Genomic DNA, 27531 nt, shown 5'->3' on the forward strand with positions numbered 1-27531 from the left:
GCATCTCAGAAGACTTCCCTTCTAAAATAGGTACCGCGTGATCAGAAGCAGTGCGTGCCACATTCACTAAACAGGTACACAGTGAGCAGTAGCAGTGCACGCATCCCTTTCAGAACAGGTACAGCACGGGCAGCATGGGTGCACGCGTCCTTGCCAGAGAACAGGTCAGCATGAGAAGTAGCAGAGAAGGATTGCCATGCCAATCAGATCGAACATGGGCAGTATCCGTGAAAGCCTCCCTCACAAAACTTCCAGCAGAATTCAATGTTCCCTTCACTAGAACAGGCCCATTGTGGGCAGCAGCAGTGCAGGCTTGCCTGCCACCAAACTGGTTCAGCATGAGCAGTAGCAGGTTCCCCATCACACAAAAAAGTCCAACGCAGGCATTAGCAGTGCAGGCTTCCCTGCAATAAAATATTGGGTCCAGTATGGGCACTATCAGTGCAAGCTTCCCTCATAAAAAAGTCCAACACAGGCATTAGCAGTGCAAGCTTCCCTCCAATAGAAGAATGGAACCAGCAGGAGCACTATCAGTGCAAGCCTCCCTCACAAAAAAGTCCAACACAGGCATTAGCAGCAAGCCTCCCTCACAAAGAAGTCCAACACAGGCATTAGCAGAGCAAGCTTCCCTCCAATAGAAGTGTTGGTTTATGGTCCTTAAATAGGTAGCATATCGTGCAGTAGGTGGGATGCAGAGTAACTCTTACACCAGATAAAATAACTCAGGAAGAAGGCAAAGTCTTATAACTGTTTTATTGTCAATTGTCTAAAACAGGGAGTTACAACAGACATCAATGGACATCGCACAGCATAATCATTCTCGAAGCATTTCATTACATTTATTTATTTATATAGTAAAAACTCGTCATACGTGACATCATACTACGTGGCAACTAAGGAAAACCTAAGGGGTTTGTGATAGGATTAAGGGGAACATCTAAGTATACTTTCCATAAGGGATGGGGTTGTGATTGGGTCTCTACAGTCAGGTGGACAACCTATGCCCAGCCCATTCCTAGTGCAAGTCATCCTAAACAGTTATTTGACACACAGCTTAATATTGGCTATCAAAATATAGAGCTCTTCGTTCTATGGCCTTCTATAATTGGTTGGCAGCTTATGCCCTTCTGGAACATTCGGCTCACTAGCAGCATGTAAACTGGTACCCCAGGTGTCAGTGAGTGGACTTTGACCATGTCTCCCCACCCAATTAGCCTCACATCTCTCATCGTCCATGCCTTCTTCCATGGAGATTGCCTTTGAACTTGGCCTTGCAAAGGAGGATATGTTTTGGGCAAGGAGGTGCAAACAGTGGGTTTGAAATGGCTGTAGGGTTTAGCAGGGTCATGGGCATTCGATGGATGCGAAAGAGCACCCCCAAGCTGTCTATCCCTCCTCACATCCCCTCGCCCTCCTAGCAGCACTACTGTCGGATGGTAGGTGGTGCTTTCACACAACATAATATCTAAAATTAAAAAGCGGACCAAGTTTTTGTGAAATTTTAAGGTATAAACTGTTCAGAATTTTCCCTCATAAATACATACAATACGGGTAGTAGCAGGGCAAGGCCCTTCCCCTCCCCCTCTCAAAAAGATGCTGCATAGGCAGTAATTACATCTTTACAGCCTCCTCACCATTGTGCTGCTTAGAGTTGCCATGCTCCTTCTGGGCTCTGCTGACAGACTGCAAGCTCGCCTGAACCATAGTCTGAGCAGCACATAGACTGTCCTGATTACATGGGCCCTGAGGTTTTTGGGCAGTTGTAATGTAATTGTAATGGGTTATTTATAACGTGCTTAATACCCAGAGGTTTCTTAAGCGCGAACCCGGGGATCGAACCTGTGTTGCTCTGAATCGTCTTGCTTCCAAGACGAGCGCGTTGCCCCTGGGCCATCCTCCCGAGACGCAGTGCCCAGCAGGATACCACTGCAGCTCCTGGCCCTATCATTATCAAGGCGTGTGCTACCAATACCATTCCTGCCTATGGACTTTGTTGCAGCCTCTAGCGCATGTTGGGGCACTCATTCCTCCCCTCCCCCCACAATCCCTCTGTGTAGGTAGCAGATGAACCTAAGAATACCGCACTAGATTCACAGTGATAGAGGCTGGGAGAGAGCTAGGGGTTGGCGCCAGGCAATCTACCTCCTTAACCACATGCAGCCTTTCCCCCCCCTTCTTATCAGTGGCGTCACTAGGGGGGGGCACCTGGGGGAGCCGGGCCCCCCTGTGAAACCCTGTCCCCCCCTTGCTCCCCCCTACCTAAGACGAGCAGTGACCATGTTTTCCCCCTACTTTTGTCTGTGCCCCCCTACTTTTGTCTTTGGCCCCCTCTTTGCACCTCCTAAATTTGATTCCTGGGGACGTCACTGCTTCTTATTGGACAAGGATTGACAAATTGCAGCACTCGAGCAGGGCCATCTGGCTGCTTTTTGAAGTCCTGTCTGGGGTCTTCACCTGGCAGCATCTCCGCATGTTTCATAGGGTTTCAGAAGGAGCGCTCTCCTATGACACATGCTCAGTACTGACCTGACCGGGCGGGCATCAGACTGTCAGCATGCTTAGAGAGCATCCACGGCGCTTGATTGCTATAGTCACTACCAGTAAAAGGGCATCATTGGTGTAAAAAAAAATAAGCGGTGGGGCATGGGCCCGATACGCTTAATCAAATCAGCCACCATGGGGGGCCATATCAAACCACAAATAGCGGCATGGCTACCTCCAAACTTGTAATGAGGCCCAGTGTCTTCACATCAATATTGTTTTCAATGGCAAACTAATTAACATTCTTAATGACGATGAGATTTAACCACTAGTAATCAAGCCAACTATTAGCCTTCTTCCTTGTTTTACACCCACTATAGTTTTTTGTCCCTACATAGACAGCGTTATCATAACTCCGGTGAAACAGGAGCCTCTGGATGTATACGGCTAAATCCAGCAACATTTAAACCCCCCAGGGCCCCTACTACATCTCCCACCGACCCACCCCCTACTTACCTTTTTGGCATCCCCTTTTCTTCTGACCCTGTGGTGCCAGTTCCGTCCCGCCTACGTGGGTCGGATCCGACGCTGCAGGGTTCGCTATTCTTTTTTTTTTGTCCCCGCCTCCAAACCTCCGGAAGCACGGGACAGCCCTGCTACCCCCAAAGGACATCACTACCAAACGTGTGGAGCGGGGGACACCCCTGCAACCCCCGCTCCCCATGTTTTGTAGTGATTACCCAATCTGATTGTTTCTAATCGATGGAATGGTACTGGCCGAATTCAGACAGATCTACCATACGATCAATTCGAAAAGATCAGATTGGGTAATACCGGAGCAGAATTGAGGTTGTGCAAAAGCTAGGGGGTTGGGCTCTATAACAGACATACATGCAGTTGTATTCGACACATGTCCCTACAGTGCTTCACAAGGAGATTCAATCTATGAGGCTGCCCAAAGATGCTGACTTTGGTGATAGCACTGTATCAAGGCTAAAACATGGCATGACAGTCATACAATGATATGGGATACGGGATATTTGGTTTAGATACCCATAGATATTAAATTGGATTATTGATAAGAATAATAATTAGATCCAGTGGTGGAATATTTTCTTTTGTAGAGATATATTACCCCAAACACCACTGTTAGTGGGGGTCCCCTCTGCCTTTGTTTATGAAAATGACTTTTTACATGAAATAATTAAGTGCACTGGACATAGTTATGGACTGTGTGCGGTAAAACAAAATTATTGTCGACTGCTGGTTTTTTGACTCCCCAATCTGCGCAGGAACTACACATCATCTGTGCATACCTGATAGTCCAGAATGAAGCAGACAATGAGCCCAGCCAGTGGGCTGTGTGCAAAGAGTTGGGAGTTTCAAGAGTAATATTGCACCACGACCTTGCTTGTGTGCAAATCCTTAGTTGAATGAGCACTATTTGGCATCTTTTGGCCGGATGCCTTAATTCGCTATTTTGATGACCTTTTCTGATACTACCATGTACATGTTCCCATGGTTGCCCTTGTCGGGTCCTGCTGACTTTATGACACTTTATTCACTCTCTCTAGCATACAGCAGTGATGAGGCAAATCAAGGCTTGAGCCTTCGTGTCTGACAAGCCTGAGCTCAGTATGTTTTGTCTATGAGCCATTGGATTAGTCCAGAACTAAGCAAACTAGGAGCAATTAGATCACCAGATTTCTTAACACATCTGTTTACGGGAAGCCAGGAAATGGTGCAGACTGTACAAGCAACTGAGTGTAAGAGTTCAACGTTTTGTAATAATTAAAAGTTTTGCATGGCGTATTGAAATAGTGAAGCATTTACTGGCTCCATTTGTTCTCTGTCTTGGAGCAACGCCAAATCTCTCGAAGAGCTTGGTCTTGCCGAAGGCTACCGGTAGGTACAAAGCTAACAAAATCTTGGCTAAGGTACTCGCTTTCTGTGGACATTCTTAGACACCCATCAGTCGAACAGACAAAATATCATCCATCCTTCTGGCAAATTTAGTAAGAAACCCAAATTGTGAGACTGCCAGTGACTGTAGAGCGCTAGTGCCATATTTCATCTGACATTAAAGCAAGTGGATCACAGAAGCCATAGTGTCTGAGCCTCTCTTCAGCAGGTCCCGTGCGCTGCAGGCACAAGCTTCCTTTATAGAACTCTTTGAATGAGGAGAAGTGAAAGTAGGAGGAGCGTTTATACATTGATCCACAGCACTCAGGGGACAAAGGGGCACACAATGGGCCTCATTCCGAGTATGGAGGTAATCATGACGCTATTAGCGCCATGACTACCTCCAATACCGGTACCGAGTCCTCCCTCGTTCAATGGGGACTTGCCGTTCTATTCCGACCTGTGCGGGACCGGTAAATCCCCATTGAAAAAGTCATTCCCCATTCCCATTTGAGCCCCCATAGGGCTCAATGGGAAGGTGCTAATAACGGTACCGCAAATTGCGGTACAGTTATTAGCTCTAAAGTCCTTTAACGGGTCCCGTCCTTAACGCCAGGTAAAACCAGGCGTTAAGGAAGGGACCCGCTAAGGGAACTTGGAATAGGGCGCACAGGGATTACCGGCACCGTGTCCTTACCGGTGCCCGGTATCCCTTTGCGCCAAACTCGTAATGCGGCCCAATGACTCATCGAACAGGGTTGACTGGGACAAATAGACATGTGGAGGCTCTGGAGGAGACGAGGTAATAGAGTCAAAGTAATAGAAACGTTGGTAAGGAGGGGCAGGTGGCGTGCAGCAAAGGAAGCCAGCTGGAGGGTCCTCTCCTGATCTCCGCTAGGCAAACATTGATCAGACGTGTAATAATAACCCGAGAAAGGGAACTGTCTCGTGGGGACCTCTTAATCGACCACAAAGCAATGACTTAATCATTAGTAACGTTGCCGTCACAAAATTAAGGCTTTACAAATGTTGGAGTCCATGGACTATATCTTTCGGACAGAAGTTGGGCAACACCTTTGGATACCTTCAGAAAATCGCTGCTGTTCTTAAACCCAATATTGTAATTGTTTTTCGAAGACATACCAGCATGTTCGACGCTCATTTTATCCTCCAGTAGTAACAGCTTCTAATTATTTTTATGGGCACTTGGCAGCTGGTTGTAAATTAGTAGTTTAAGTCCATGCACAGTGCATTATCACTTCTAACTCCTTTGATTTCGCATGTTCCTTTGACATTGATTGGGGTCATATTTCTTTTCAGGCAGTCTTTTGTTCCTTTCAATGAGTGCGCTGCAGTCAATGATCAGGCAATACCATTCTTCAAGGTCCTTGGGTCTCTGGCGAGGAATGGCCTTTAGGTCCCACCGTTCATTTCATTTGTCAGCTCCTGCGACAGAGGCTATCACCCCGTCTTATATGTACTATTGGCCTCTGCTGGTAACACATTGCTTTGCTCACTGCTCCTCTATTTCTCAATTCTGTCCAGTTGCCGTATCCCATCCCTGGAGGTCAGTGTCAGCGGGACACTGCATTACATGCCATCATTGGTAGAAGCAGCCACCTTTGAGGCAGAATTATTACAAATGCCTGAAAAAGTTCCTTACCCATAACATCCCATTGGGCCTCCTCCAGTTTCATGACCTTTAAGCATGTTTACTTGCCATAGTTTCTACATGTGTGGTTTATCAGTGCTGTAGGGTGTACTTATGAAGAAGTACACCGATTAGGCCCTATATTCAAATTACACCGACTAGGCACAAATACAATGGTGCCAATAACAGAGAGGCCTATTTTTTACTTGTTTTGTGAGACATCTTATTCTTCCTCAGATGTGCTGACAGGAAAGCCTCATCATGGGCTGGGGTAAATCATTGTATATGTGTTATTAATCAGTCACCACACTATGACAATATGAATGAAACAATTTGTGACGAGAAAAGGAAATCCTGCATCAATTTGCGTATTTAAACCAAACCCACCTAGCTAGCAAATGTACATACGACAAGGGTGCGTATTCTCACCACAATAATTGACTGAAAACAAGCTCTTATAAGGTTAGTGGCGCCATGAATCCCACACGCGTACCATGAAGACACAGGTGAGGTGGTCAGCTGGAAGCCACAGCTGCCATTCACTTCTGATTTAGACCATGACTATGGAGGCCAGCTGAGTGGAATGCTTAGTTGTGAAGTTTTTCAAAAACATGGTTTTCTCAGTACATTGGAAAATAGTCAATGGTGCATCTTAAGTAGCAAGCATCATATAATTCGACATAATAGTACATAATAATAGGTGTCCTTATCTAGCGCTACATGCCAGATTCTTCACACTTCCAAGCACTGTGATATCAAGTGTACGTTGCAGCATCCCACAGTTGCTGGGTTCCGCCCTTTCCTACTTCCATGTGTACCCCATAGTGTACATGAGGGCGTGCTCGCCTGCGCTCAAGGGACTGTAACTGGGGTCACTGTCTGCCCATGCCCAGATTTGGGAGGAAACGTCCTACCTTATCGCAGCACCTGTAGAGGGTCAACATGGTCTCCAGCTCGTCTCTCAGCCTCTCCGCACTCACGTAGAAGGTGGTGAGCTTGACCTGGAAGGCGCTTGTAACAGATTTGAAATCCTCAGTTGCTGTGAACTCCGACCCTTTGAACTTATTTGCCTCATTACAGAGGACCTGGCCATGACTGTAGTACGCCTACAAGAGAGGGAAACAGAACTTGATGAAAGGACGTTTAACAGCTATTATGCAAGGCTATGCAAAAAGGACGACCATACTGGCCTAGGCACTTGAGGGGTTAATAGAATGTATCAGTGATGCACTAAGGGGCCTGCAATACCACCAGCTTTTATCCAGCAAAGACAAACATTAGAAAGTAAGGTAAGTAAGCAGGGAGGCAGATTCAAAGCATCGACAATGAATAACAAAAACAATAAAGCGAGTGTTGAATGCAAAGAAGGAACATTATGTGGAAAATGGGACGAATAAAGAGATGGTAATAAAATCAGAAAAGAGAAGAGGGAAGAAGATGACGATAGAACAAAGGGAGCAGAAAACGGATGGATAAAAAAGAAAGATGAAGAAAGAGGGCACCAATGTACCGAACAGCTAAAGAAGAGAAATGGCAAAGGAAAGAAGTAAGGCGCGAGAGGGGAGAAGGAATAGAAAGAAAGATGGGGAGAGAAAGACAAAGCATGAGGAAGAATGATAGAAATAACTAGGAGAAAGGAAATAGGCAGAGCAGGAATTAGGGAAGAGGATGAAAAGAAGCAGAGACAATAAAAAATGTGGGCATTTGCTGTTTACTCGTTCAGTGCTATCTTATCAGAGATAGGAATGATCATGCTTCCTACTTTTTCTGTGACTGAGCTCTCATCCTGTGACACTTTACTCACGTTAGAACAGAACAGCGAATGAGTTCAAACATAGCATTTGCTGGAAATGTAATTTCTCTGGAAAGAATGCAAACTACATTTACATTTTTTAACAAGGGAACAAGTGCTGAACCCAATCCTTCAATTCAGGATAGCCTTCAACACAGACCACAACATTACTGAGGAATGATGAGCTCATTTTCAAGATATCCCCTCCGCTTTGATCTGAACCTCGGATTTGCAATGCGAAGCCCGGGCGCATGCTAGTCCATCAGCGACTTGAGGTCCCATTGACTTACTGTAGCTTGAGCGAAGAACTCCTGGAATGTCCGATGGGACGTTTCTAGGCTCTCCAAGGACCACTCAACAGCACCCAGATCCCGCAGCTGCTCCTCCCCTTCCCTGTCAATCCAGGAGCTCAGCTGTGAAGGAAACACAAGACAATATACTGGGATCATGCAGGCACCATCCGGACCAGCAACATCAGTGTCTAGGTTAGCAGTCGTGCCTGTCGGGCGCAGGATCCTTTCCTAGGGTCTTTCGAGGATTCATGCTTCCCTCCTTTATTCTTAATTTTCAGTAGAAAAATGAGTTTTGGGAACCTTTCCATACCAACCCCAAAAAACGCTCAGTATGTGTGCGGGAGTACTATGTGGCATGGTTCAGATTCTGAGACATCCTGACAGAGAATCCCAGAAGCTCTTAGAGACAGGGACCATCCATACCCTTCAGGAATGAATGTGAGGCATCAGTCCCCATATCTCAGATCAGTCCCAAGTCTAAGGACTAAGGGCCGGATTCATGGAAGCGTTTTATAATGGCACAATCCCATAGGGAAACGTTCTGTGAATCAGGCCCGAAGTGTGGGCGCAACTCAGAAGTTGACTGAATCTCATACTTTGGTTTCAGTGTATTTGTGAGTTCTAACAAGACCGAACCAAATCAACGAAAATAACTCCTCCTTAGTCGGAGGATGGCTTGTGTGCTGTATACATACCACAGAAGAGGGATAGAAACCAAACACCCAACTGCAAATCTCTTTGGTTAATATCTTTTACTGGCTACGTCACCCTCACAGAAAAGCTAACTTTCCCTCAACAGTATGTCTCTCTCTCTAGAGGACGGTGGTGAGCCGCCTATGGAGAGAAAGGGGATAGAAAGAGGGTTACTGACTCTAATTCTCATTCTAAACTGAGGAACATATAGTGCACAAAACGCACACCAATAGGTGAATTTCTAAAGGGAAACACAAAATAATCATTCAATGCACATTATTTTTTTAAAACTCTACAGGCAATAGAGGGCTGGACATAGGGAGAATTGTTTCGTTTAATTACTCCCTCTCATCTGTCCCAGGGGACCTCAAATAATAGCCTCTATTTAAACAAGAGGGGTTTCCTCTACATGTGTTGTAAATACTGAGCAATAGATAGAATCCAGTCACTCTAGTTGGGCCTTATTTGTGTGGAGATTGTCTGCTGCATACGCAGTATGTATATGTCATGGAAACTGATCACTGTGATTTTCTACCTCTTTAATAGTCTCTCAAAGAGGACCCGCTCAGTTACAGAGACTAAATGGTAACCTCTTGCCTCCAAACTACTCTGTATCCTTCCTAGTAAACACTGCTAACAATGGCATATGCGCATTTGTCATGTAAGGTGGCCACTGGGATCCTTGCCTCCCTAGTTCCGGAGTATTCACAAAAATATTGGACGCTAGGCTACAACCACTGACTGGCTATCCACTGACAGCCTCCGACAAACGCTGGGATTGTCAAACAATAACATATCTATCCATTTTCAATTTTCTTTCTCAAAGAAATATTTTTTTCTGCTTTCTACCTCTACCGAGTCCTAATTCAATCTTGTAACCCCTTCCGTCTGTCTTCAAGATTGCTCAGGAACTCACAACATGTATGCCTCGTATAACATGCAAAGCCAAACTTTCCACCCAAACCTGCTTGAATAGTGAAAACTGGATGATTCAGAGTAAATTCAGGTGATCCAAAATGTGTCTGAATGAATTTGCCAAAGCTTAGTAAGCAACATCAAGAGCTTTCAGGCATTTTTGCTTTGTTTCCTAATTAAACTCAGTTGATTATATATAATATAACCGTACACTACACATTTCTTTCATTGTTTACCCCATTCCTGTTTGTATACACCTTTACTTTGAATATCTCACTTGTGTCAATTCGCAACTGCTTTTTTTTTTTAAGACAATGAGCCTCCCCTCGAATACTATGACCCAACATATTAAACTGGTGTCATGGAATGTGAACGGCCTAAATAATCCTGCTAAACGCAACAAGACCCTAGCCTGTTTGAAATCCAGGTAATGTGACATTGTCCCGCTGAAACCCATCTTAATGATGTAGAAGCTCAGAAACGAATGTGAATGGGTGGGACAAGCATTCTACTCTACATTCAGTACGAAGGGGATAGGGTTATCTACCCCTGAAAGTTCTATCAAGTAGTAAAGACTTGCAGGTTAATGTCAAAATCCAAGACGCAGAAATAATTCATCTATGAACTTGCACAGCATGTACAGAACTGTGGGGCACACTATCATAATTGGAGGTGACTTTAATACTGTAATTGACCCTATACTAGACTGCTTTAACACAAATTTATGTAAGGTTCGACATACAACTAGAAGTGGGAGAGCACTTAGCAGCACGGTCGACGAATTACGCCTGCCACATATTTGGAGAATGGAACACCCGAGTGGAAGAGATTATAGTTTTCACAGTGCATGTCATGATGTTTACTCCCGAATTGACTACTTCCTGACATCGAGACGCGTAACTCTGAATGGCTATCACACCGAAATAGGGACGATTAGGGTGACCAACTATGCACCAATAATTACGTATCTGGCCTTAAATTACACGCTTGTTAAGTCGTTTCTGTGGGGGATGAACACATCTATACTGAAAAATGACACACCTAGGGCAGAAATCCTCAAGCAAATCGAACAATTCGTTGAGCGAAATGAACACAGAAGGTATGCCAAGTTCAACCATATGGAAACTCTCAAATGCTATATGAGATGTTCTGATGAACATAGTGGAGGCTACAGATGGAAAACAGAGCAGGACACCAGAGACCTAACCAGGGCAGCAAAACATATGGAATGTCAATATATTGCTACAAAAGATCCAACAATTCAAGCTGAACCCGGAAGAAAGAAATATGAATTAAACAAAATGACTGCAGACAGAGTGGAATATGAAATGTTCAGAAGATGAATTATTTTGGTTTACAGGCTATAGAAGGAAGCACATGGCAGGGTAACACAGCTATCGATATTCAGATGATGCCCTAGATGCTACACCAGAGGGGATCAATGATACATTCAAATGCTTTTATGAATATACTTCTGAAGCCACGCTTGACGCTGCCACAATAGAACACTTCCTCTTTGGGGCTGAACTGCCCCGACTTGGTAACGATGAGGCGGATGCCTTGGAAGCAGATCTCTCATTGGAGGAAACTTGTACAGTAAATGCAGGCTCTGAAAACTAAGAAGACTCCTGGCACGGACATGCTGCCAATTGAATTTTATGGCATACTGCCATGCTCTGCTGTCGTACTTCTTCGGGATAAGCTCACTGAACCGCTTGAAACTGGTCACTCACCAGAAAGACAAATCTGCCCCTTGATGTGCCAATTACAGTCCTATAGGCCTGATAAATACTGTATTGCAAAATCTTGGACACATTCCTTTTGAAGCGCCTAGAAAATGTGATACCTTTGTTGATTGATAAAAACCAAGTTGGCTTTGTGCGTGGACAACATGTTGCTAACAATATGAGAACATTATTGCTGACCTTAGACCACGGGAAATGAGTCTATAAAGCAGTTGCAGCAATATCTTTAGATGCCGAGAAGACATTTGATAGAATTGAGTGGGACTACAGGTTTACAACCCTGAACCTATTTGGTTTTGAGTTAACATCATATAGAATTGCTACATCGTGTATACTGGACACCTGATTGTCTGTATAGAAGGAATATGTGCGATAGTGACCGATGTTGGAAATGTAACAAAGAGAAGGGCACATTGATTCACATGATCAGTCATGTTCGAAGACAAATTCATTTTGGAAAGTAGTGTCAGGAAGAATTAATCTAGTACTGGGAACCAATATTCCAATGAAAGCTTCCATTTGCATCACGGGTGATGACAATCTAGTGCATGACCTGCTGAATGCAAATAAATCCTGGCTGTTCAGAGGTTAACAAATGTGATTCTGCGTGCTTGGAAACCAACAAACCATATGATCAAAGAGGACTGGATTCAAGACCTGCCGACCCTCTCTACTTGTGAACCAATCATATACAAGTGCAGAGAAGACCTTTCAACATTCAAGTCAATCTGGAATCCCTTTCTGGAGTCATATGGCTAACCTGTTTACATCCAGCTTATACATACCCTGTCGCCTGTTTATCACCCTCTCATCTTAGACCCTCTATGCATTTCACAGAAATTATTAATACACAGATACTCATTACTGCATGTCACTTTCCCGTGTAATTGACTAGGTAATTCAATGGATATTGTGAAATTATCTTTTTTCCCCCTTCTCCTCCCATATATATATTGTTATACATCTGATTATTATTCTGACTTTTTACTTGCATCCTATTCATACTATGTATTTGTTATACAAATAACATTTCTAAATGCAGCAAATGACAGACCATCTATGTGATTGGTAGGAGGCAATGATTATTCCCCCTCTGCCTACAGGCTCACTTACACTGTTTTGGGGTTCATGCCTATCCACAAAACAGAGCCTATATGAAGGGACATCAGCCTCAGATGGTCAAACGATGTTAAACTACCTCCAGGAAGTCACCAAAATGGTAGAAGGTATGCTAGACAAGACCTGCTTACATAACACATTAGATCACACAGAGAGCACTTGCCAGAGATGTATATTTTGGTCAGGTAATGCAGTTCATATCTTTGCTTGTGTTATTTTTGGCTAGTGAAAACTGCACCCATTGTTCTGATAACCAGATATTGCTATTTATAGTACTTGATAAATGTAAACATTGAAGTAGGTCTTGGATGGGTTTCTTTATGCCAGAGTCCACTTGTGCCAGAGCTTTATCACTATCCCATGCTTGTGTGAATGGTCTGCTTGCTCATGTTACCTTGCTGTGAAATACAATAAATCACTTGTTTTATATATCGTTTTCTTCTGTAATCTTGCCGCTCAAGCAGGGTCGGACTGGCCCTTTCGGTCTTTCGGCCCGTGGCCGAACAACTTTGAGGTCCCAGGGGGCCGGTTTTTCGGCAGCCACCTCTGGGCCGTTTTTAAAAAAAAAAAAAAATGTCACGTTTTTTTAAAAAAAATTACAATGTCATTTTTTTTTTTATTGGCAGGCCCGGCCTGCTCACCACAGTAACAGTGTCACTGTCTGTGTGTGCGCGGCGCCGCGGCCCGCACAAGCAGCTCCAGCTCGCTAGGCTCACACTCACAGTCACTCATCAGCAGGCCGTCCGCGGCCGGGAAGTAAAATGGGGGGGGGGGCTCGGCCGCTGCGCTGGGCTGGGCAGGGCAGGAGCCAGGAGAGAGGCGCGCTCCAGCGGCCCTGTCTGCAGACTGCACACAATTCATCATAGCAAGGTAACACTAGATGTTGTTACCTTGCTTTGTAGATTGCATCTGCATCATGCATGCATCATAATTTATGATGCATGCAGATGCAGATGGACGTGCATCATCACGGCGGTGGGTCACCGGCGGCCGTGCCGCCACTGCAGGGGGCCGGTGCCGTGTGGTGTGCTCGGCTCACGTTCTGCTCGGGCGGCGGCGGCCTGAGTAAAGTTACTTTGATCTGTGGAGGGAGGCAGGATGAAGCAATTGCAAACACTAAAGCAAGTGAACACCTGCCTCCCTCCGAGTCCTGACCCTGGGGGCAGCGTGCCTGCAGGGCTGAGCTGGGTCCCGGCAGCAACATTTCACACAGTTGCTTCAATTAGTTTGCAGGAAGTAACAACAGTTGTTGGCACTTCTTTGCAAAATTGAAGTTAACTTGTGCCTCCTGGGGGGACCGCCACGGAACAAGCCAATGTAAATTTGGCTGCAGGAGGAGGGCAGGCTGCACCTGCCCGCCCGCCCAATAGACTCTGTGCCGCCATGCTAATTGCCTTGGGCCTCTGACCCACCCTGACCCTGTGCATGATTTATGGGCACGCCGGCCGCTCACACCACACAGAGCAGCAGGCAGCACATGATGTGACATCGCAGTGGGGCAGCAGAGAGACAGAGAGCCACCAGGCACCAGCTGAGCCCCACCACAGAGTGCAAGCACACCAGTGGACCGTCCTCACCACAACTTGGAGGCCGCCAGGTGCCATCCCAGTGCCCAGTGGCAGTGCACTGGCACTGCCAACACACAGCCACACTGACTGAGGAGGACCAGTGGACCACCACCCAGCCAGGCAGCAGGCGAGGCCGGCGACGAGTCGGACGGAGGCAGAGCGGCCGCCAGACAGACAGTGCCTGCCCACCCAGGCCACAGCAGCCATCAATCAGGTAAGGACTCAGACTAGTATATTCGTATAGTGGGTTCAAATGCAGGCGCACCCTGTACCCTTTTCCTATAGCTCCCCTGCTGCAGGCGTCCCCTTCCGTAACCCCTAAGTTTATCCCAACCTCCCTATCTCTTTTTAACCAAAACCCTTGCTCTACTTAGCCCGTATCCCGTGTGTACATGCATGCGCTCCCTTGCGTGCATGGAGCGTCTATGACCTGTCCTCTGTGGATGTTTTGCACATGTACATGTCAACAAATCGCCGGGATCTCCCATGTGTGACAGAGTGGCCTGTATTAGAAGAAGTCAAACTGTTTAAAGGAGAGTTCCGGGACTTTTTTTTTATTGTCCCTACGGGTCGGCCATGTGTTTGTAAGCATAAATCGGTAGATCGTAGGAAACTTTCCTATGGACCTTACCCGACTTTTCGCCCCTTATCGCACTCGAAATCAGCCTCCATTTTGTGATAATCCTATCATTCCGCCGCATCGACCTGGCTCACCTGCCTTTGCGGCACTAAATCAAATCCCCCGCCCCTGAAACAGACTTTATCAAAACATTCATATTCCCCGCCTCTATCCGTGACGTGACTGAGCTGCGTAGGCAAACGCGCCCAGGCGTCTTCTACGCGACTCCACACAGACCCCGGAAATCAACACAGATCAGCTCACAATACAGCGCGCCACAATTCGGAATATGAAACTGTACTTTGAAATCAAACCGCAAGATTGTACATTTGGCAAAGTACGTTTATTGGACATCAAATGTTTAGAGAATATTCAGCGATTTGCATTTTTATTTGCTCACGTTCCAAAAAGTTCGTATTGAGGAACGCGATGGTCCTTTGCTGTACACAGGGTCTTAGAGCATCTCACAATACAGCGCCACAATTCGGAATGTGAAACCGTGGTTTAAAAGCAAACGGCAAGATTGTACATTTGGCAAAGTACGTTTATTGGACATCAAATGTTTAGAGAATATTCAGCGATTTGCATTTTTCTTTGCTCTCGATCCAAATTAGTTCGTCTTGAGGGAAGCGATGTTCGTGTGCAGTACACAGGGTGTTGGTTTACGATAAAAATAAGCTCTTCGGTCGCACTGATAATCGCATGGCTGTTCCAACAACGAGGCACTAGGCCACCACAACGGTAGGTATGTTGCATCTAACCGTTAGTACCGCATAAGGGCATACTTGTACTTGGCGATCGTCCCATAAAATGGTCAGGGTGGTAACGTTGTTCACGCGGAGAAGCAACTGGCGGCTGTAGAAGCCGTCCGCCGGTGTCTGGTACTCGTGACACAGACAGTAGTGAATGATGTACCTAAAAACATAAAAAATGAAATTAGTCTCACCATCAGATCCTTATTAAAATTATTCATTTCATAGCGAGGACAGCGCTACTGGGTGTACACAAGTGTTTAAAGGCGTGGCGAGGCATGGAGGGGGGGGGAGTGGAGTACAAGGTAAGTAGCATAAAATAATAAATAAATAGGGCCAGCTGGTGGCAAGTGCAAGGTAAGTGCAGAACAAGTGCTGGGAAGGGGGGGCTGTAGGATACTGAGACAGTCCCCCAGTGCAGGGGTTGACAGGGAGGCAGTGCAGGTGGAGAGTGGAAGGGCCCAGGACTGAGGTCGCAGACAGTGGACCAGTTGTAGCAGGGGAGAGGGAGAGAGAAAGCAGAAGCAAAGAGGAAGGTTTTGAGGTGCTTCAGTAAAAGCAGATGTTTCTCCTCAAGATAGTGCGCGGTAGAAAACAATATGCCACATAGAACGAACAAGTACAACTGAACCCGTCTTTAAAGCCACTGTATAGTAATGAAATTGCGGTATAAACTCATCAAAAGTTACTTACATTATATTTGCATTTTCCATTGTGTCTCTGTGTAGGGCAGACCCGAAACACCACTCCTTCTTTGCCGACGTTACTTCTTCTAATGAACGTGGCTCATCGTTTCGTTTCTGAAATTTTATTCATTATCTTTTCTTAGTCTTTCAGGATGGTCCCGGCCTGTCAAGGTCAAATCACAATAGAACCTTATATTGGGTCGTGGGCCGTTCCGCCACCCGAGCAAAACATCAAAGCAGCTGACCTTCACTTTGAGCGAGCACACATTTCTAGTTAGCTGCAGTTAGTTTTAGGGACATCTTGTCTGCGTGCCTTTTTTTTTATTGTCCCTATGGGTCGGCCATGTTTTTGCAATACGGAAACATTCTATAATTTTTGTAAAAATGATTTATATTACTGTTTGGTTTAATTGCAATGGGCCTGCAACATGAGGAGACTCGAGAGAACAGACAATCAAATTACAATCATTTAAACCGTGATGTGTATTTCTCAATGAGCTCTGCTTTAGGTGGACATGGAACAGAGGCAATGTTGGGTGGCAATGCAGTTGTCCCCTGCATAGGTTCGTTCACCACTCCATGTATGTGCCTATCGAGGACATCTACGATAAGTCTCTCAATAAACTCATATTGCATATCCTCAAACACTGGTTTGATCACCCATTGTTTACTTCTTTTAGTGAAGGCCTTATTGTAGCGAAGCGTCCCTAAAGTTCCGGTCGTCCTACTTTGTTGACGGCCAACATTATGGTTATGTGCCAAGACCGCTAGAAGAGTCCGATTTTTCATGCCTTCCATGCCAAAATGCAATCTTTTGGGCCTGTACTTTAGGCACATATTGTGGAACACCTCCAAATCTCCTGTGTGGCAGAATTCCGTGAGTCCCCTCAAATCTCTTGTTATAGTTTTATCAAATACAATCTTTTCAATGGCCTTGTGAGTGGGTGATGAAGGAATCAACCACTTCTTCTTCCGTGCCTCCTCTGTGGACAAATGGCCATGTTCACATTTGTGGAAATGCTCATTTGTCGACCATCGATGTACGTTGCTACAGTGCAACATTACTGACCGCCATTTTTCCAGTAGAATTTCCAACGACCCTTCACATGTTTTTGAGCTCCACCAAAGATGGTTGCTGATTGACTTGGACCACTGTGAAATACCTTGCATATCTTTTTTTTTTCCTGCAGCCGACAATTTTTTATTGATTGTTTTTGCAAGATGCCATACGTCAAATTGGTGATTTATAGTTTTGTACTCTTCTCTCATTGTCTTGGCAATTGAAACGTGTCTGTCTGTGGCTATCAGGTCGATCACCATTCCCCGCGATTGTAGTTCTTGCAATGATGCTACAAAGCCAACTTTCTCCATGGCCACTGAGGATGTACTTTGTGACACCTGCACGACCACCGAACTCACAATTTTCTTACTTTCCATGTCCTGAAAGTGGTAGGTGCAGTACTTGGCTGAAAATCCTGGGCTGTCGCACTGTCCATCACCGGCTAGCCTGAAGCGTTTGCCCGCGAATGTACTTTCCATTGACATTTTTTCCATTCTCCAAGCTTCGCTGATGGCTGGAAATAGATAATCGGTTTGGTATTTGTAGAACTGACTTTTCGCAATGAAATGGATTCCCACAAACTGAAAGAAATACTGTAACTTTTTAAAACTTGAACCACTAAAAAGTGCGGCCGCTGCACAAAGTAGATTGCCTGCTGGCAGTTGCCCCAGCATGGGTTGTGCAGACCATGCGAACGGATGATATTGTGTACAGGTGGCATGTATTTTAAGGTTAGTGCCTCGAATTGCACGAGTCACATTAATCAATGGCTCCCCACATACTTCCCCACCAACCGAATGCCCACATTTCATCATCATAATAATATCCATCAAACAGCTATCGAATACAATGAATTTGGCCTCTTTCCTTATACTGTCACTCTGCATCCCAGCTGGTTCGGCCTGTAACGTTGAGGACATGTCACTCGCATGAAAGGTACAATCTCTGATATCGTCTTCCGCTATGCTGAGTGATATTGATGGTGTTTCATTGTCGTCCACGTCATTCTCTTCCATTGCAACATCTGTTCCTTGTCCGGAGATGGGAGAAAAAAACAATGTCTTCAACTTTCGCGCGCTCTTATTTTTTGCGGGTGTGGATTCTGTGAATTGATCTCCGACTGCATCCAAACTACCAGGAGGACATTCACTATCAATGGCTGGTGGTGGTATAGCTCCGTTGTCAATCACTTCATATTCTTCCCATTGGCACGATGCATCTCCAGTCTCAAGTCCCTGCCAAAAGGTTTGACAAGCAACATCTCTCGTTCGCTTCACTGTCTGTGTAGATCTAGTTCTTACACCCACTCGCAACTAGAGGACAGATTAGAAAAGGGATGTTCAGTTTAAACACAACTTACAGTATTGAACTATTGACAGTGAAAGACAACATAATATAGTGAACAGGACACTAACCTTCTTTTGCTTTCTTTTCTTTGAAACTTTCTTGCCTCGAACTTCAACATCTGGACGCTGTTGCTCCGACTCGTGTGTGCATGTCTCCACTTCCTCTCGCGCTGCAACGACTATATTTTCATGATAAGCACATCCATCACTCACTGAGGCTCCATCGACTCCCTGAAACATAGAACTTTCATTAGTATGTATAATAATATTGAAAACACAAAATGTACTTGGGGACCAATACCCATACGTACATCTCAATAGCAAAACACGAATGAACGCATTGTGTAGAACATTCAAACGACAATACTTCACGCATTGTTGATCTAGTTAGATTGAACTGTCAAGATCCATACCTCGGGCTCCGCATAGACTTCCATTGATGATATTATTGAAGATGACGCTTCAGCAACTCCCTGAAACACAGTAATTGCATTAGTATGCTTTTCTATTTTGTTAAAAAGAACATAAACTTTGAGCAGGCGTCAACGGCTCATCTAAATAGACCTGCACAAATGATCAGTTGTCTAAAATAAATAATGGATATGTAAATATGATTCGATTTGCTCGATCGTTGGAAGTGTCACCACCCAGAGATCTGCATCAACTACTAGGGGTGATGTTCTTGTAGAAGAAGCTCCGTCATCTCCCTGAAACATAGTACTTGCGTTAATAAAGAAGGAAGTATAGCGGATGTAATCACGTCATATGATTTCGCTTGATCGAACTGTCAGTATCCATACCTCGAAATGCATAAGAACATCAAGGGACGATGTAACTGCGGTGCACACTTCTGCAAGCTGTTGCGCCGACCCGTAACTGCATGCTCCCCCTTCTACTTGGACTAATGCTCCATCGACTCCCTGAAACATAGGACTTTCATTAGTAATGAACACAATATTGAAAAAAGAAGACAAATAGGAGGGCGACGACAGAAGGACATATCAATGGCTAAAAACGAAAGAAACATTGTGTGTAACAATCACGCTACAAGAATGCAAGATCTGATGATCTCCATCGATGGAACTGTCCGGAAACGTACCTCGAGCATCTGAGTGACATCTACGGTTGTCGTCAATGCGTTGGACTCCTCAGCATCTCCCTGAAAGACAGTACTTGCATTATTTTGGATAACAATAATTATAACTGAAAACAAAGACTAGAGGACGAGTACAAGGGTGTACCATTAGGTAAAATAATTACACGATCAATTAAAACTATTGATTTACATGCCTAAAACAAGTCAGTGTCAGAATAGCTAAGTAAGATTACCCGATAGGCGCTTGAAGTGGCTGATGACTGCAATAACGACACGGATGGAGAATCTTCCGCCTTCATATTGAGTGGATACATAAATGGGGAAATTATTGTTAGCTAATGCTACACACTACCGCAAGGCCGAGAGATAAATACGTAAACTTGACTCACCAGTGGAGGGATGTGGACGAATAGAGTGGGAATAGCGGTTGAGAGCAATTTTCGCCTCGCTCGCGGTGTTTTCTTCTTTATTAGCAATGATGTGGAGTACATGTCTGGGCTAAAGTGCCTGCTGCAGATGCGGTATCGATCACCCCTCTTGTCCGCAAAGACTTCTAGGACTCTACTTTCTAGCTCAGAGGCTGGATATCCGCAATATCGGACCCATTCTCTTATCTGATCTATTGTCTTAGGGAAAACATGCATTAGAGTACCTTCAGATTTGTTATGGGTCTTCGAAGGGCAACCGCCAATGGAACAGGCAGGCATTATGGAAAGTTCTGAAAAGTAAAGATCAACAATTCTCTATGAATACCAATGTGTTAAAACAGTAAATGACACATAAAAGGTTCAATGCAAGGTCCGTTTTGGTTCTTGGAACTATACACGTTATTCACATGCGGATAAGTATTTCAATAACTTTCAAAAAATAGAAAAAGTAATTTGACTAAACTCAGAACATGTGACTAGTTCCTTGCATGTACTGTCGTGAACGAAAAGAAAACATGGATGCAATTTGATGACTACTAGCAAATAGATATAAATTAAAAAATTGGACGCAAAATGATTATGGTACATGGACTTACCTTGACGAACAAACAGTTAGATGCAGGGATCAGAGTAGTTTCTTGTCGTAGAACAGGGAGCAGTTCACAGGTTGCAAACTGACGAGTTTGCTCAAAGTGGTCACGGAAGTTCACAGAGACGAAGAGCAGATAACCAGCACCTTCACGGGTTGACTAGCAAAGCGCAAAGAAGTTCTCATTAGAAATATGAAGTGGGTTATAAAGAATTCGAACCAGGGGTGTGTTTGTGAATGAATGACGTGTATATGTCGTGGCATTATGTGGATTGCAGGGGGCCGTCCAGCGTGAGGGGGATGCTTGGCAGGAGACACGGGGTCTGGAGGTAGACATGGGAACAACAAACCCATGCTCTATAGACCACTTTGAAGTGTACATGGTCTTTGGCACCTCTTGGCCTTTATCGCTCCCTGACAGCTCCACTTGCCAGCAGCTCAAGTACCCCGGTGCGAACTGCCTTTGATAGGGCGGGGGGTGGATCGGGGCGGTGGTCGTGCAGACAAGACACAGGAAGACTCGTGAATGGAGACACACTTATGTGGATTGCAGGGGGCCGTCCAGCGTGAGGGGGATGCTTGGCAGGAGACACGGGGTCTGGAGGTAGACATGGGAACAACAAACCCATGCTCTATAGACCACTTTGAAGTGTACATGGTCTTTGGCACCTCTTGGCCTTTATCGCTCCCTGACAGCTCCACTTGCCAGCAGCTCAAGTACCCCGGTGCGAACTGCCTTTGATAGGGCGGGCGGTGGATCGGGGCGGTGGTCGTGCAGACAAGACACAGGAAGACTCGTGAATGGAGACACACTTATGTGGATTGCAGGGGGCCGTCCAGCGTGAGGGGGATGCTTGGCAGGAGACACGGGGTCTGGAGGTAGACATGGGAACAACAAACCCATGCTCTATAGACCACTTTGAAGTGTACATGGTCTTTGGCACCTCTTGGCCTTTATCGCTCCCTGACAGCTCCACTTGCCAGCAGCTCAAGTACCCCGGTGCGAACTGCCTTTGATAGGGCGGGGGGTGGATCGGGGCGGTGGTCGTGCAGACAAGACCCGTTTGCCGCAGGGCCTCACCAAGGAGAGGCCATCTAACTGAATGTAAGAGGATGGCTGCAGGATCTACTACATGGAAGGCAGGGGGGTGAGTTTATAAATACCTCACCCTCCCAGGAGAATATACACTAGATTCATTTAAAAAATCAAAACAACCATTGTTAAAATATATGTTGGGCTTTATTTTAGATTTTAATTAAACATAAATAATAAACATTACACATTGTAAAGTTGAGGTTGCAGCACATCGAGGGAAAATCCGCGGTATTGTCCACTGTCACTGGGGAAATGTTGTCTAATGGCAAGTACCGCACAGGCAGGTATTACTCTCCGAACGCGGTGTCCGAGCCTCCCGTGAAGCCACCAAGTGAAGCAACGATAGGCCACCAGCCTGTACCACCTGTGAAAAAAAAAGATGCAAACTGTATTAAACTGACCAAACTTTCTTATCAATGTCGATTCAGGTAACACATGTCATTTTCCTTAGAAAAAAATTATATCTAGAAAATGCACTATATGGAACCAATTTACATGCGTTCCAATGAGATGTAAATGTAATTTTATATGTGGGAGACGACCATGAAATAGTGGTGGCATCACTGACATCACAAACAGAGTATACTTACTCGTTACTCGGATTACGCGGACGAACAGTGCCACGAAGTTCGTGCATAAGCACCATCATCATCCTCAACACTGTCCGTGAGAGGCAGGCTTCCCTGAACTCTGGCAGCTCGGTGATGCATTGCGGACTTTGCTCGCCTTCCTGCTGACTTTGCTCGCTTTCCGAAATGTAGGCCAAGCACCCGGAATTTTCACGGCAGCAGCAGTTCTCCTCCTCAGTTGGCATTAGCTCGCACCGATTGCACGTGCACCAGGTGGAGACGCCGTCCATGCGACATGGTCCAGGCTCTTCATCCGTTGACTGGTCCTCCCAACTGCCGTCCGAATCCCCATCGTTTTCGCGTGCTTGCCTTTCCAGTAGTTCTTCCTCGGTGTACTCGGGCTCGTACATATACGGCATTATTGTGGCCATTGTGCGGTAAAGATAGTAAAATAATTTATAGCGGTGGTACTGGTATCTGTTCACACGGGCTACAAGCGGCGAAGGTAGCTGACCAGAGCACTGAAACGAGTCACAGAATACTCAAAGTAACACAGAGAGAGGAATGGAATCGAAAATCTGCTGCTGTATGTTGTGAAACGGTCTGTTTATACTTATTGGGGAAAGAGGCGTCCTGCCATTTCCATGGCAACACGTCAATAGCTGAGGCGCAGCGATTGTTGACACGAGACGTGCTTGAAATGGGCAGTACGCGTCTGCTGATGTCAGGCTCAGGGGCGGGGGATTTGATTTAGTGCCGCAAAGGCAGGTGAGCCAGGTCGATGCGGCGGAATGATAGGATTATCACAAAATGGAGGCTGATTTCGAGTGCGATAAGGGGCGAAAAGTCGGGTAAGGTCCATAGGAAAGTTTCCTACGATCTACCGATTTATGCTTACAAACACATGGCCGACCCGTAGGGACAATAAAAAAAAAGTCCCGGAACTCTCCTTTAAACGGGATAGTCATGACTTTTGTTTCACATGCATGGACCTGCCCACCCCTTAAGGCCATTTGACTGCTTTCAGTTGATTTAAAACTTTCCATCTATTACTTTTTGATTGTTTCGTTGACATTTGGAAAAACTCATGTCTTTTTAAGCAACATACATTTTTGGGCTAACGGTCCTTTGTTTGATGCCTCAGAGAATGTGTGTGGTAATTCAAGTAACATGTCCAGCACAGATGAGAAGCACATAGTTGTGTTACTTTGTTGATTTGTTAACGGATTTTCCTTTTGATGTGTACATTTTTTTCCCTCTTGCCATTTAAACTCAGAGGCCCTTTTAAACAGAAATATATATTTTGGGACTTAGCCTCAAGCGTCCAGGAACTTCTTTCCGAGCTGACGGCAATCACTGCAGTATGTCAGAGGTGTCAGAAACATGGTATTTCTACTCACCACTTATGTAAAATAAAATATGTGAAATGGAATGTCACAGCAGAGCTCTGACATTTGAAACTGCTTGAAACCTTTACTCTGGAGGTTAATGATGCCACCAGGCCGGCTCCTCGTCAATATTTGAGTCCATATTTTACCATGGCTTGTTTTTAATTGAATACATTAGAATCCCATTCCATGCATTTCTAGACAAAGCTCATTACTCTTTCCTCCTTTCATCTTTGGAAGTCCAATCTTGGATAAGAGCATTTCTGAATGGTGACATAAAAGGGACCCTGGGATGACAGCTGGAGTAATCGAATTATTCTATCTTCTAGGATAGCCTTGCTCTTGTGGGATTCCAAGAGGACAAAGGCTGGCTTCTGCCCTTATTGAATTAGGATTCCAGGACGCGAAAGACGTGATCATTGTGTCCAGTATCCTGTTCTCGGCTATAACCTCCCCCTTGCACATTTCCCGAATATGGGCGTTCCAACATGGCAGTGCACATGGTGCACCGTGCACGCCCGTGGTTTGCAGCGCAGGGAATTCTAACGGGAAATGCATGGTTCACCTGGTTAAAAGCCCATTACAGACCTAAGAACATGCCCCCATCCAACCATAATGCCCTGCACTGATGACCAGCGGTGCCCCTGGAGTACAGTGTCCTGCCAGGTGCCCTGCCCTCGCAGTGGCTTACCAGTGTCCCCATCCTGACACTATACCAGGCAATCACAATGCCCCCACATCCTCCTTAACCCTCACGCAGTCGCATACCCTAACAGCACTGCATTTTAGCTATTTTTCGTCTGCATTTTTTTGCTACCCTTTTTGTTGGCAACATTTTCACAGCAAAGGTATTTTCATCCCAATTTTCTCAGAGACCACATTTTACTTGGCAACATTTTAATTGAACAACAGGGTGTTTGGGTGGTCTTCTGGGGTGGTGTCTGCCAGTTTGGCTTCCACACACAGTAGCACAAGTTTACCTAGTCGGTAGTCGCTAAATTGTAATGGAGCTCAGGTTGTCATCAACGGGGAGGTTCTAGAAGTTGAATGGGTGAGACCTGTGAGAAATATGTAACTAGATGCAAGGCCAGTGGTTGTTCTCTCCTACACTCACTTATGCTGGCCTATGCTTTACTGTAATGACATCACACAATGTAATATTGCCATTTTGAAAAACATTTCCAGGGCTACTTGTGTTTCCCAGCCCACCCATGCTGGAACCTCGTCGTTTTAAACTTGCAGAGTCTGAGTAGTGATGTCTAGAATGACAACTCTTAAGGCCAGATTCTCGAAAGAAACGAAGCACACACAATAGGGCGTTCCAACAATCGAGCTCTTTACTACACACAGTGTTGCCCTTTTGAGTTCGGATCTTATTTATTATACATCGTTTTTTTGCAGTTAAGAGTGAACTGGAAACCTTCGCCTTCAAATGAACTGGCACTATTTTTCTCCAAGGCTTCCCGCGTAATTGGGGTTGGGTCGCTTGTGCTCTTTGTTCAGTTTGCCCCCATGACCTATTCCCAGAGTAAACAACCAAGTGTGTTGATTGCCTGGAAGTAGAGGGAACGTGTGACAGAGACGGTGCCAAAGTGCACGGTGCCTGGAATGAGCGAGCACACCTCATAAACGCTCTCATTACAATTCGCACCTCTTTTGCAGGCACATCCCTCTACAAATTGCCCACTGCTTAAATCATGCTGCTCAGCGGCATGCCAAGGCAAGCACTGGGGGTTCCCCCCACGAACAGTGTGTGTGGCTTCAAAATGGCCCATACCCACTGGGGCATTTTCTTTTTCTTGAACTGTCACTTTCACTTTCACTAAACGTGACCGTTTGCGTGTTGTGCATAGTACGCGTCACCGTTTTTTTCCAAAGGAAAGGCAAACCTATTGTTTTTTTTTATGTTGAAACATATAGAACACGCACACATTTTTGACATGAGTCAGAAACCAAACTAAATTGCATGCAAGAAAGAGCCGGGTGGGCGGGGGCTTGATAATATTACATGATTGAAAAATAGATGACAATTTCTAAACCAAAATAATAGGGCATGATTCATTTCGAAAAAGTACATGATTTCAATACCCTAGAAAATACTAGACACTGTTGTATTGTTATAAACGCAGACTTTTAAAAAGTATATTAGTTAAGCTCATATTTCTTAATACGTGTGTCTTTTTAAACGGTATATATGAGCATTCTTTGAAACCTCTCTTTTGTTTTCAAACTTCAAAGGCCCGAGAAGGCAAATGTCTTTTGCATTGTTTTCCATGAATATGTTTACAAATAATTCACGTGTATGCTTGTATGCTTGTTTAAATTAATTTCATCTTTTCAGCACATCTACATTAGAGAGCTGCCAACACAATGGTTGTTAAAGTAACTAGAACAGGCTTTTTTCTTAAGAGAAATAGATGTGCAAGGTGCGGCTACCTAGAAGATCGGTAGTTCTTTTGAATGCAAATGTCATTTTGGGCAGGCAATTAAGCTGACATCAGACAAGAACTTGGTAAACCATTACCATTGGCAAACCAGCTGGCCTGTAGATGATACTGTATCGCCCAGAAGCTCCCATTTCCAACAGAGGAAGCGGCATCCCCGCCCCCCAGTATGTCCTAGAAGGAGCCACTCCCATTTCCAACAGAGGATGCGGCATCCCCTCCACCCCCAGTATGTCCTAGGAGGAGGTGTAGACTCTGAAGGCAGCCCCAGCACACCATGTACGTAAGCTACTTTGTGGATCAGGACATCAGCATGTATCCGGGATCTATGAGGGGTACCAAGTGCACCCATTTCCCATAGCTCCCCTGCTGCAGGCGCCCCCCTGCACCCATTTCCTACAGCTCTGAAGTTGCCAGTGGCAGGGTACACGAATCACGCAGGAGCAGGGGCGTAGCCGGCCTCAGAAGTTTTAGGGTTGGGGGCTGTTGGACAATTTTAAAAAGCAGGTTGAAAGTGGGGCCTCGAGTGACAGAATATCCAGCGACCTCCAAATGCTTGCATTGCGAAGTGATCAAAGCCTTACCCTAACATCCCCAACCTATCCATAACCTCTCCCTAAACCTCATTCCGGTTTCCCTACCCCCCTCCCCTCCTATCCAACCATCGTCACCCTAACCCTCCTTCCCTACTGGTGTTGCGGAGCCCTGTATAAGCATTGACTTGCAGCAGATCCCAAAACCGCAGTGGGGGTGGTTGGTTCATGCCACTCCTGCGCCTCGGAGCTGTGGACGGACCCTGTCACAGAACTGTATGCAAAGTAATGTTATTTTATGAGTTGTGTTGTAATGTAACAGATACAAGAACCCTCCATATGTTTCATTTTCTGTAAAAGTCATGAATTGACGCGATTCACGGATGATGGTTTGAGGGCCACTTGTTTTTAGACGAGGGGTGGGCCACTTTTTTTGAAGCGAGGGGTGGGCCACATTTTTGAGGCGAGGGGTGGGCTACTTTTTTGAGGCGAGGGGTGGGCCACTTTTTTTTTGTTGTCCGGGCCTATTTCTTGTCCCAGTCCGACCCTGCGCTCAAGTCTCTACGTTTGGCCTTCCATTGCTTGGTGGTTATAGGCAACAACGATTGATGCAGGTTGATACCCAAATCTGTAAAAACATGTTCGCTGAGATTCAGCTTTGGAAGTGAATTAGCAGGGTCTAAATCGTTATGGAAAAGCACTGCACAAGGAGTTTGCAGCCCTAACCTTAATTGCTGTATTAGGTGCAACCTGATTTTGCATAATT

At 45.4% G+C, this 27531-nt stretch overlaps 1 protein-coding gene across 1 annotated transcript in view; it reads right to left on the reverse strand.

Annotated features, from left to right (window-relative positions):
- KIAA1755 (KIAA1755 ortholog) overlaps positions 1-27531 on the reverse strand; it is a 435570-nt gene that overhangs the window by 149624 nt on the left and 258415 nt on the right. The window contains exons 12-13 of the mRNA XM_069652397.1: positions 8117-8239; positions 6949-7140 (exon numbers count right to left, since the gene is read on the reverse strand). Coding sequence (XP_069508498.1) covers positions 6949-7140; positions 8117-8239 — 315 coding nt within the window. The remainder of the gene's footprint in view (positions 1-6948; positions 7141-8116; positions 8240-27531) is intronic.

The sequence above is a fragment of the Ambystoma mexicanum genome, chromosome 3p, assembly GCF_040938575.1.
Source record: "Ambystoma mexicanum isolate Mex_15411 chromosome 3p, UKY_AmexF1_1, whole genome shotgun sequence".
Lineage (NCBI taxonomy): Eukaryota > Metazoa > Chordata > Amphibia > Caudata > Ambystomatidae > Ambystoma > Ambystoma mexicanum.